This window comes from Telmatherina bonti (genome assembly GCF_933228915.1).
Source record: "Telmatherina bonti genome assembly, chromosome: 13".
Classification (NCBI taxonomy): domain Eukaryota; kingdom Metazoa; phylum Chordata; class Actinopteri; order Atheriniformes; family Telmatherinidae; genus Telmatherina; species Telmatherina bonti.
Genome location: NC_136611.1, coordinates 16,155,043 through 16,167,818, shown reverse-complemented (window position 1 = coordinate 16,167,818; position 12,776 = coordinate 16,155,043). Strand labels below are relative to the sequence as shown.

The 12,776-nt window shown below is 40.5% G+C and overlaps 1 protein-coding gene across 2 annotated transcripts in view; it reads left to right on the top strand.

Annotated features, from left to right (window-relative positions):
- The window catches only part of LOC306763785 (zinc finger SWIM domain-containing protein 6-like), a gene marked incomplete at both ends in the record, with an annotated part of 37,604 nt that overhangs the window by 19,058 nt on the left and 5,770 nt on the right, over nt 1-12,776 (top strand). Inside the window, 9 exons of one of the 2 annotated variants that reach the window (XM_079250696.1) lie at nt 2,226-2,582; nt 4,441-4,589; nt 6,813-6,963; nt 8,216-8,395; nt 8,704-8,874; nt 8,987-9,133; nt 9,841-9,987; nt 10,388-10,621; nt 11,656-11,791. In XM_079250696.1, coding sequence (XP_079106822.1) covers nt 2,226-2,582; nt 4,441-4,589; nt 6,813-6,963; nt 8,216-8,395; nt 8,704-8,874; nt 8,987-9,133; nt 9,841-9,987; nt 10,388-10,621; nt 11,656-11,791 — 1,672 coding nt within the window. Of the gene's footprint in view, nt 1-2,225; nt 2,583-4,440; nt 4,590-6,812; nt 6,964-8,215; nt 8,396-8,703; nt 8,875-8,986; nt 9,134-9,840; nt 9,988-10,360; nt 10,622-11,655; nt 11,792-12,776 lie in introns of both variants that reach the window. The other variant, XM_079250695.1, reaches the window with a different exon arrangement.

Sequence of the window (12,776 nt, the reverse complement as noted above, 5' to 3'; positions counted from 1 at the left end):
ACGGGGAAAGGCGAAACTCATTACCTACCCATCTGTCAGAGAGTGAGAGTGAAAGAGCTGTGGGAATGTGGACAGAGGGAGGGAGGGCATGCAAAGGGCTTGGAAGGTGAATGAGTGAGACTATCTGCTAAAGCAAAAGGGAAACACGGCCGAATTTTCCTTTTCAAACATGCAACTTCTTCATCACTTTTAATCTAAAAATGTGTGTCTGTTAATTTTCCCTTTTGAGAAGAAAAACATTTGCAAAAGATCGTGCAAATGCCTTTACAACCTCCTGGTAAATGTGCATGAGCATGCATGTGTGTGTTTGCATCAGAAGTTGACTTCTTTGAGCTCTCTCAGGCCCACATGTTTTTGATGTTCTGTGTTTCTCCAGACTAGGGGCCACTCTTGAAACACAAGCCCAACTCACGGAAACAAACACACACAGTAAGAATATCAGCAAGTACTAAAAGCTCATTTGTCGTTTCACAGCTAAATAAGTTTGCGTTACACTCGACAACCAGATGCAGCGTGTAAACCTTTTTGTCTCGTTTAAGATTGTCTCAGTATGGCTCCCCTCTTTCCCTCCGTCTCCCATAGCTGTACACATTTAGGCTTTGATCACTGCAGATGCAAGTTGCTGCCATATTTGATCCACACCCCTCTTCTGTGGATATTGTTAACGAACATGCGCTTCCTCTGCCAGCTGGCTTTTAGAATGGAAACGCATTTCTCCATGGCAATGTTTTGCAGTTCTGCCCTGCAAGATGTTAACAGCCAACACTTCTCAGTTCAGCAGATAAAGTTTTGAAATATGGGCAAACTGAAAAACCAGAAGAAGCTGCCTTTCGGCTTGATTCCCCCCCCCCCCCCCCCCCCAAAATTTCAGCTTTAAAACATTTTTTTTTCATTTTGGTTGCTAAAGTTGTAATAGGCTTCAACCCACTGTTTTTGATGTTTTTATATAAAGCAGTTTAAATTGTCTTGCATGTGAAATGTTCTTTACACCTTGCCTTAACTAATGTGTATAGTTGTTTTAATGCAATTTTTGAGGAAATAAATACATACATGAAGTCTGTGCAAACTCCATGTTTTTTTATTATATATCCCAAGAGTATATCCTCATTATATATGATGGTTGTGATCCGGTTTACTATCGTCACTCTTTTCCTTCATATTCACCCAGGTTCTGATTTTATCACTGATGTGGAAACAAGGAAGGGAACGTTACTCTGACCTGACCTCTGTTTAGCTTGCTTGTACAACCATCAACTAGTTTTCATCTACATCCTATGAAATATTCAACTTGCAGCCCTCCCTTCTCACTAACTCCAGAAAAGCCTTTGATATATGCATTAATACACGCTTTATGTTACAGGGATGTGTGCGCTCAGCCTTTGATAAACATATTAAAGAAATATATGTCTTTGCCTGGTCCACATGAATGTCAGAAATCTCTCCTGAGCATATGAATGCATTCATAAGCCGGTCTCCTTCTTTTCTAACCACTCCCATAATTAATAAATCATGATTTCACACTGTGTCTCAGTGCACTTGCACAAGTCTGCAGCTTTCATATGCTCATGAGTGTGTGATTTTTAAGGCACTGCTGGGAACCCCACCTGGCTCATTCATATTTATTTCTGCATAATGACTAGCCACTCCTCTGGATAGCACAGCCAGGACAAGATCAAACATTATATTCAAACAAGAGTGTGTATAATTCATACTGGAACAGGAAACCTTAGTGCTTATTTCCTCATCTCTTTCTCAATTCCTCTTGTTGTGTATCTCCAGTTTTTATGCGTCTAGAGGAAGTAGACTGATTCATGTCATACTAGCTTACCTCTTCTTAGAGTCAGCAGTGGACTGCAGCTCGTCCTGACTTTATATCTGGGAAAAGTGGCATTGACCTTTTGACTAACTAGCATCCTGATTGTGGTCTGTTTTCAGTGAGGTTATTTACTAAGGGGCACATTCAGTGAGTTGCACAAGTGATCCAATTGGCATGTAATAGGTATTTAGACAAAGTCCTTGCTGCCTGCTCTGTTTGGACACGATGCACCTGCCGTTACTGAACTTGTCTTTAATGATGATTGGTTCAAGCAACAAAAGCAGCAGCGCAGAATCTGGAGCTTTGGTTGAGAAACTTCCAAAGTTATAAATTAATCATCAAAAAGGTTGGAGGCTGGATGGATACACTGAGATACAATGAAAAACTCTTGTTTGTCCCTTCTTTTCAGGTTTCCACCTGAGCGGCACGGTGACGGACCCCGCCACACCCTCATCCCCAGAGCTTGTGTGCAGCGTGAGCGTCAGCTTCGACCGCTGCAAGATTACAGCGGTGACATGCACCTGCGGAAACAAAGACATCTTCTACTGCGCCCATGTAGTGGCGCTGTCGCTTTACAGAGTACGGAAACCCGAGCAGGTCAAACTACACCTGCCCATCTCAGAAACCCTGTTTCAGATGAGCAGAGACCAGCTGCAGAAGTTTGTACAGTACCTGATATCAGTTCATCACACTGAGGTGCTGCCCACCGCGCAGAAACTGGCTGATGAGATTCTGTCGCAGAACTCTGAGATCAACCAGGTCCATGGTGAGGAAATGAGTGTGAGACGGTGTGTGTAAGAGGTCATGGGGCTGTTTTAAGATCTCATGAGCATGTGTGTTTTAAGTGTGCCTTCCTGCCTCTACATGTCTAGGTATTGATTTTGTGATGAAAGTAAAGTGTGGCAGGATCAATGCTACTTGTTAATGAGATCCGGACAGTAGAGGAGAGATGGTGTGACTGCAATCAACACTATAAAACCGGTTTGTCTTTGAGTGGGAGAAAGAGCAAAACCAAGACAGAGATGAAGAGGGTACATATTTCCTGTTGTTGATGCTGTACTTGCTGCTTACCTGCAAGAGGAAGAAAAAGAAACCAATTAGAACAGGAAACACAAGACTGTGTGAAGAAGCAGATGAGTTACGGCTGCACAGCTTTGAAGAGTTAATAAGACAAATGCATACAGGAAAAAGACTTTGAGGAAGGAAACATGAAGAAACTAAAGAAGAACTGAAAAGAAGAAAGATTTAAGAGACTATTTCTATGAGCAAAATTGCCTGCATGCACTGACTAGATAACTTTTCAAATGCATCATTTATATAAATAACAATAGAAGATGACAATTTGCCTGAAAATGAAAGTTTGGAAAGACATTACACTCTTAAAAATGGAAAATTTTTCACGTGTGTAGGAAAAAAAAAGAGAACAACAGAAGATAGATGGTTATCTTTTTGCTATTTTCGGAACTTTTGATACTGCTGCAGGTTTATGACAATACTCAGACCATGTTTATAAGCAAAAGCCAAATGGAATCATATGATGGAATTTGATATGAGTGTTCTTACATTACATAAAATTATATCAGAGGTCTGATATGGATTGGATGGTGTTTGTTTATGGTTCCACGCACTGAAGTTAAACAAGTTGAAATTGAAATTGGAGTTTTGTGATTTCTATGCTTATACAAATTTTTTTAACAATGATTGATATGCGTCTCTTATGCAGGAAAAAAAAACTCTTGAGTCACTTAAACATAATAATATGAAGAAAGCCAAGGAAACTACAGATAAAATATAAACCACCTTTTTAAAAAAATAAAAATTAAAAAAAAAAATTGGTCACAGATGTACTGGTTCATATTATTTACATTACTTTCTGGCCTTGGATGTGATGTAAGAAATATGCTCTGAAAAATGTTGTTTTTTTTTTTTTTTTACAGGATCATCATTTTCCATAATAATGATATGTATTTTAAACTATTTTATAATACCAACAAGCAATAAACAAATAGACAGCAAATGCATCACGAGGTAGCAAATGTCATGAGTCTACACACTTTCCATTTTCCTGACTATTACCTGCTTTATTCACACAGGGAATATTACCCTGACTTTGTGAAAAGCAGGCATAAGAGATTCAAGACTTGATTCTGACTTATTGGTGTTTTACTCAAGAGTCACGTGTGTTAACCTTGATACCATTAAAAGCAGTATTTCAAAATATAAATCTGATTAGTGGATAATTTGCTTTGGGTTAATTCCAGTTATTCAATCATATAGATGACAATAGTATGAGAAGAAGTGATTAAAATACATAAAATGTTGCATCAGTAATATAATCTATATCAAATGTAAGGGCAGACTTGTTGCATCATCCTACATATAACCATGATATAGCATTTTGCTGTCTTCTGTGTTAATTACTGAAAGGAGGATCTTGAGTTATTTTTAAAATGTCACATAGTTGGTCATTTCAGAGATTATATCTCTGACAAAATGTTCTGTAGATCAAGTTATCCTATACTACATATGCTATATTTTAAAGGAAAACTGAAGATAATGAGCAAAATATAGGGGTCCAGTTCACATTCAAGATTCATATTTTGTGTATATTTGTGTATACTTAGGGGCCCCAGATCCCACAGCCGGAGCCAGTGTGGACGATGAGAATTGCTGGCACTTAGACGAGGAACAAGTTCAGGAGCAAGTCAAGCTTTTCCTATCCCAGGGAGGATACCACGGCTCGGGCAAGCAGCTCAACCTGCTCTTCAGCAAGGTCAGGACCCAAGAACATTGATTCATGCACATGCAGAACATAACAACACACATACAGTACATACCAGCTCAGTCGGTCACAGCTACAAGCACACGCCGCCTGTGTAGGTTTACCACACTCCCTTTGGGTTTTCCTGTCTAGATTCATTGCATCCTTTTTAATAGATATTTTCTCCCTCTCTTTAGTGCACTTGTATTATATTTTATTCCCTGAAGAAACAGGAATAAAAGATAACAAATAATGCACATACATTAAAGGGCAGGCTGTCTTTTAGCTCGAGCTAATTGCAGGAAAGAGTAAAAGTGCAAGATAAAGAGAGAAAAAGGTGTAGAAAGTGGGAAGGCTTGCACTATATACTGCTCTGTACCCATGATTAAACGATTACATGAGAGACGTGTGTCTCACTCTGTTGTCTGGTATTACTGTGGCAAAGCTAGGCCAGCATTAATGCACTGTGTGCTATGTAAAGACCACAAGCCAAGGCCATTATCATCCAGCCTGCCTGGCTTTTAGAATATCTCTTGGCTTCATGCTCTTTGTTGCCTGCTAGGTTCTTTTCTATGCACATACACGTACATACGCAATGTAAACCATATAAATCCTTGCACAGATGCTTACACCCACACTGAGCAAAATATATGCATTGTTTATGAATTTACTTGTGACCAAAAGGGAGGAGGGGGGGAAAGGGAAAAAGGCACATGCACACAAAATGGCATTGGTGTGTATTTGCGAGTTAAAAATCCCTGTTCTCTGTTTTTACTGCCTTCCACAAGAAGAAATATACCTCCCATTTTTAAAAGTAGCAGATCAGTTTAATATTTTATACCCCCCTCCACCACACCAAACAGCAGTTATATTTCCTGCTACGAGAAGATGCTGACCACCGTAGTTCACAATAAATGAGTCCCACTTGCAATTTGTGCAGCACAGAAAATCTTCCGGTGAGACAAAGTGAAGGAGAGGGAGGAAAATTCAGCTGCTGCTGCTGCTTATGGGCCAGAAAGGGAGAAGAAGTGGCTGCTTTTTGCTATTTATTTATCATGCATGTTTTTGTTTTATTGGTTTATGATTGTGTTTGATGTATTATCGTCTTCTTTTCCAGAAGAAGATAATTCAGCAAATATACAGCAAATATTATTTATATACAAAGGAAAAACTTTTCTTTGCTGTTTTAAATATAAACAGACCCGCAGGGAGAATCCAAAATAACATGCATGGCACAAAGCAGATTGTAAATGTTGTCCAGTTTTCAAGTCGAGTCAAAGAAACTATATGAGGGCAAAACTGAAACCAGTCAATAGTAAACAAGGACACCATGGAGGGAATTTCACTCACAAGATTTCAGGTAGCTTCAATTTTATTGATTTGGTCGTTGAAGGTAAATGTTATGGACTGCTGAGTAAATATATTTAAGCTTTTCCTGTTGAAGACTGTAATGCCAAGAAAAATAGTTAGAATCTGAGTTGTGTATTGAAAAATGTCAATACATGTTATTATTAAACCCAACTGATCACACCTTCATTTAACCTTTGAGAAGGATTTCACTGAGAATTTTGCTGCCTTGCTCAACAGATCACACACACTTGATACAAAGGAAAAGATATGCTGTCTGCAATTTTTTTTCTTTAAAAAAACACTAACCTGAATATATGACGTAATTATAAAATTAGTGAAATAAGAGTGTCCTGTCTTAGACGCAAAACAATCTGAAAACTTGAAATGTACAGAAAATAATGCTCGTGAATGTTCTAGAAATGTTAAAATGAATTAGCTAAAATGAATTGACTGAAAGAAGCTCTTTAAGCTTCAGGGGATATTTGCTGCTGGTATTAAGCCATTTATTTTTATTTAAAAACTAAATTAATTTTTATTCTTAAAAATGTATCTTAAGATGTATTTTCTCAGCCCCCAACAGTATTTTCCTCTTTTTCTGACAGTTACATACACGTTTATGAAAGGTAAACAGCTATATTGTAATCAGGAAGTTATGCAGTGCTTGTGTTCATTTTCAAAATATATTTTTAAAAAATGTAATCCTTTTAAAGATTGGGATAAGATTTAAAGCAAAATGATACATGGCCAGCATTAGTCTGCATTATATATCAAATCTTAAAAGTGATATTTAAATCATGTCTGATGTTTGTGTTTTCTCCTAAACTGTCTGTGCATCTGCTGGTATAAACTCCATGGTGTGCGGGTTTGTCCCGTCTCCTCCTCTAGGTGAGGGAGATGCTGAAGATGCGTGACTCCAACGGAGCGAGGATGTTAACACTGATCACAGAGCAGTTCATGGCCGACCCTCGGCTGGCGCTGTGGAGACAGCAGGGCACCACCATGACCGACAAGTACAGACAACTCTGGGACGAGCTGGGTGAGGGGGAAAAAACAAACCACACACAGTCCTATAAAAGAGCACATACACACACACACACACGTTTCTTCACACGCATCACTACCGGCACACACACTCTCTCTCTCTCTGTGACTGTAGGTTTGGCAGCTCAGCGTGATCTTAGTAAATTAAAAGCCGTTAAACACAGCTCATTGTGCCTCACCTTTGCTATGTTTTCAAACACGCCAGATTATATTTTTAGTTGATGTGACAGAGAACTGCTCACCACGCACTGGTTTGGTTTGATACAGTGTCTAGTTCTTTTGACAGACTTACTGTACCTGCAGCAAAACACTTCTTCACAAACAACAAAACCAACAAGCCCGTCACCAGGACAGCAGTCGCATTGTCTCCTGTCTTTGTTGTTTTGCCTCTCAAGTCTCGGTCGATGCTGTTGCTGCTGCTGCTGCTGATGTTAGTTTTCTCCCTTTGGTCGTGTTCTGCTCTTTGCGAGGACAGCGGAGTGATCTCATCTGTTTCAATCCCACATATTTTTGGAAGTGTGTGCACCGACTCTTTGAAGTCCATACTTCAAACCCTTCTTCCCAAGTCCTTATCACTCCCCCTGATGTGTGGTGAATGCTGTTTCTCAGCAGCACTCTCTCTCTTTCTTTTGTCTTACCCTTCTTTGAGTTGCAGCTCCTCTTCTAGACACAAAGCTAAGCCTCATTCACTTGTCCTCACCCATGTCTTCTTGCACAAATTATCTCTGCTCGCATTTAATTGTCTTCCGTCCTTACCCTGCTTTATGTTCTCCACTTTTATGTTTTTTTCCTTCTTCTAAAGGCGTTCTATGTCCTTGTTTCCCCTAAAACTGTACAGATATGCATCTATAACACAACAATCACATTCCTTTTGTAGAGTGTACTCATCTCCAGCAGTCTTTAGGGTTAAATCCTACAATGTGCTTGTATCCCTAGAGATATAGCCACTTTTCATATTCTGTTTGTTCCAATTTCCTACAAAATGATGTGTGTGCAGGCGGCATTGCCTCTGGACTAGTTAAGTTTTCTCTTTTCAGAGTTTTGTATCTGAGTGCAAGATGACTGCTGCAAACAGTATTGCTCTAAAGAGCAAGAAAAAAAAAAGCTGTGTTTCCTTGAAAACTGCCTCGAGCTTTCAACCCTTACACAGTTGCTGTGTTTAGGATGTTTAAAGCTAAGATTGCATCATCATCACAAAGTGGGAAGAAGAGCAGGTCAGTGAAGTTTGTATATATCTTTGCATGCAGGCGCCTTGTGGATGTGCATCGTACTGAACCCCCACTGTAAACCAGAGCAAAAATCGTCATGGCTGCGCCAGCTGCGCAGATGGAACAGTGTGGACGTCTGCCCTTGGGAGGATGGTAACCATGGCAACGAGCTGCCCAACCTCACCCACTCACTGCCTCAGGGTGCTCATGGCAACCAAGGTCAGAGATTGACAAGTTTCATATGTCTGTCAATAACATGTTGTCATTGTAATGATGCAGCTGGGAAGGGAAAGGTGTGAGGTGTTGCATCAAGGGTGCAGCCTCAATCTGTGCTGCAGGGAAGACTTAAAGGATCATGGGTTTCAGTTTTTTTCTTTGATAATCTTCCTTTTTCTTTCTTTTTTTATTTAAATGGCCCCTTTTTCTTCCAAACTTTGTCTCAGTTTGCAGAAAGAAAAGATGACGGAGCTTTAAATCTCTCGCTTCTCCTCCTCCTCCTCCTCCTCCTCCTCCTCCTCTCTCTGCAGAGATGCGGCCCCACAGGACTGTGTTCACACGAGCCATCGAGGCCTGCGATCTGCACTGGCAGGACCGACACCTCCAGCACATTATCGCTAGCGACCTCTATGCCAACTACTGTTACCATGACAACCAAGAGGGCTCCCTCTTTGACTCACGTGGCTGGCCTTTATGGCATGGTGAGTCTACGTGTACGTAGGTGTTAGTCGGGTTATTTTTATGCCAGAGTTGGAGTGAGAATCACAAGTAGCTAACAAAAAAATATTGGGGATAAATTTGTCTTTTCCTCAGAACATGTTCCGACAGCCTGTGCTCGGGTGGATGCCCTGCGTTCACACGGCTACCCCAGAGAAGCCCTCCGACTTGCCATCGCTGTGGTGAACACGTTACGAAGGCAACAGCAGAGGCAACTGGAGCACTTTCGACGGCACAAAAAGGGTAAACTTAAGTTTTATAATTATTTTAGTGAGTAAAAATAATTGTCTTTTTAACCGACTGAAAATGTTTAAAGTTCATGTATCTACTGCATCAACAACGGAAGAGAACTAAGAATCTGTGTATCTTAACTATGAAGGTGACCGAAGTTGAAGTCTTTTTAGTTTAGTATTCAGTACTAAGCATCTTATAATAACACAAGGTCTGAAAGTTGAATATAACAGCAGATGTTTTATGCCGACACTATTATATTCTTTTGCATTTTACAAAATAATGATTAATGTTTTGTAATTAAAAATGCATTTAAATAAAAACAGAAAGGTTGGGGTGGAAAAGGAGCCGTTGCTTATTATTGAACTGTGAACCCTAAATATATAAATATGTTTGAGCAACATTAACCATAAATATATTTAATCAAATTCTATCACATTTGTTTCTATGTATTTTGGTTTTGTTCATACTGGTCTCCATATCTTTGTGTCATTCAAAGTGAAGAAGGAAGTGCAGTCAATGAACGCTTATACTATATGCAGATGTTTGTGTGTGCCTGTTTATCGCGAGGTTGATTATTTTCACAACCCACTCTTAACATATTATAAAAAAAAAAAACTAAAAAAAAACTTATTTTTAATTGTCATTAAAACCTGAAATGATCAATTTACAAATAAATGTGTGAATAACTGTCTTTATGATGCTTGGTCTCGTTTCAGAGTTGCTGCATAAAGGCCATACTTCCATAACCAACATGGAGGGCTGGGTGGGACACCCTCTGGATCCTATTGGTACCCTGTTCAACACATTGACAGAGTCAGGACGAGCAGGCGAGGAGGGCTCCAACACCTGCTTAGACCTCTCAGGTACGAATGGTTTATGGTATCTGGTTAAAAAACATTTGACACATGCGTCATACTTAAATATAGGAATGAAATATAAAACAACAATAGCAGAGTGCTTAGTTCATGGTCTTTAAAAATAAGTCTGTTTAGAATTACATAGCCTAGCTGGGCTTTCCCCCTCTGTGTATTTGTCTACTTTTTTTTTTTAAATCTCTTCTCCAGTGCTTTGTGGTTGTTCTGTCAATCACTGCCTTTTCTGTTTGCAGAAAGAAGAGTAAGTGAGCAGTAACTGTGTTTTGCATGTGTTTGCTGGTCTTTCAGACCTGTTCATAACAATTTTTTGCCGACTCACCTCCACTACCTCTCTGTCTTCTCTCCTTTTTTGTTTTTGCAGACTGCTCCAGTGTTGTGAGCCGAGCAGACCTCCAACGAATGCCCGTGCAGCGATTGCTGGGAGATGGTGAATCATATGTGGCGCTGGCAGTGGAGACGGCTCTTATTGGTTTAGGCCAGCAGCGGGTGATGCCCGATGGGCTGTATGCTCAAGAAAAGGTGTGTCGCAATGAAGAGCAGCTATTGGCCAAGCTGCAGGAAGTGGAGCTGGACGACTCCTTGGTCAAAATCTTCCGTAAACAGGCCGTCTTTCTACTGGAGGGTGAGGAAGCTATTCTCTTGTTCTTTTCTTTTCAGTTGTGTATGTAGGTATCAATAGAAAAATAAAAAGCAAATTTTGCCCTCAGTTAGTTAAACTTGAATGAGCACTGTTTACCGTTTCCCTTTATTTCACTGAATTTCCCAGCACCATATACACATATAGATGCACACATATAGATACACCTCCTCCCTGTCATTTCTCAACCACCCACATACCAAGAGCCTACACATTTTTGCTTAAACAGGAAAAACACATTGGACTGAGTCTTACTATTTATTATCCTTTCATTCTGTGGTACAAATAGAGGCTGAGCTGCTTTGGGCCAGACCAAAATGAGCTCTTTACACAGTAACACCAAGGGTATTGTGTCAGCACACATATGCATACGTGCATTTACGGGCCTGCAGATAGAACGGAATGAGGTTTGGTTACAAGGAAGAAAGGAGAACGGAGGTGGTGGCGGTGGTACATCCTGGAGGGCCAAACCCAGTTCAACTCCACTCCAGTCCCCACCCAAACCCCAGCCCTGCCTTATCCCAGGCGCGACCACCCACCTTTGGCTCCGCTGCTAATAGAGCACCCGGCTTCGAGGCCTCTGCAGGGCCCCTGGGGGATGCAGCCGCGCCACTGTGTGATGTGGTCTGTGGCTTAGAGGCCCACTGAGGTTTAAAATAACCCACCAGAGATGAGGGGGAGCGCAGGAAGAAGGGGAGGGAAGGATGAAGGCACGAGGCCAAGTCTACACACACGACCATATGGTTTTTGACGTCACAGTTTGTTTTAATGCTGCGTGGCTTTCTCTTCTTGGCTAGAAGGGAAAAGACCAGATAAGTCATTCCTCGGTATGCAACAGGAAATCATGAGTCATTATACTGAATACAGAAACGTACAATTTAGACAGTGTATTTAGCATCAAATTTACCAACTTGATCAAATGGATTATTATTTTTAGTGGGTTTCTCCTACTTTTTTGCTTGGTCACTAATAATAGTTGCGTGTGTGTGTGCATTTTGTTTTCTGTTTCTCTTGACCAGCCGGTCCGTACTCTGGCCTTGGAGAAATTGTCCACAGAGAGAGTGTTCCCATGCACACCTTCGCCCGCTATCTCTTCACCTCTCTCCTACCTCACGACGCTGAACTAGCGTACAAAATTGCACTGAGAGCCATGCGGTAGGTCCTTAACTTTTAAAATGCTGTGTTCTTGTAAATATTAAATTGCTCTTATAAAAAAAAAACCCTTGTAATTCAGTTTTTACCTATTTATTTATTTTTCTTGTCGTTAGGATATTCCCCAAAATTTGTGACAACGAAGCAACAAAGCATATGAATATTATTAATGGTCTGACATTAGCACAATCATATTCAGATGTAATCTACTCTTTTATGTGCACGTTTTCCCCTCAAGCATTGGTGTTTTCATTGCTCAACCATGATTAAGATAATACTTTTTAAAAAATGCATGTGTTTCATGTGTTTTCTGTGTTTATGGGTCCGCAGAGTTGCCCATGTGATCTCACTACATTAAGCTCCTGTGGGCATTCATCTATGGACAATGTGTACATGCGTGTGTGTGTGTTAATCAGTCAGCGCTGCTGTGTTTTGATGTTGTGACTTGTGGGAGCTGGATCAGTGAATATTAATTACATTAATGAGAGTGTAATTAGTGCAGCTGTAATGAGGAGGAATTACACACACGTATAAACACATGTGCCGAGCCGACAGTAAGAGGGCAGCATTGGGAAGACATTTGTTGTGTTTCTGCTAAGCTGGGCTTCTCATAGTCCTTCCCTGCAGAACCGGCAAACAGTCGGTGGATGTTGTGAATCACTCGGAGATACAACAAGGAAATCTTTCCATGTCGTAACCTTTAAAAAAAAAAAAATCAGGACGAAGCAAAATGACATACTTATGAAACCAATAAAGAGATGGTTTGTATTCTTCAGTGTGGTTTTTAGGGTGCGCATTCAGCTGCTGTATGTCCCCCATTTGCCGCTGCCCACCCACTTGCCTCTAAACCAACATCCCAAACCTGTTTCCTCCGAGTCAGCCACTCTCTTCCTGTCCTTGCCACTTCCTTTCACCTTTTTTGTCTCCTCCCTTCACCTACTCCATCCTCACTCCTCTGCTGTGAAACCAGCGATTTAGAATAATATGG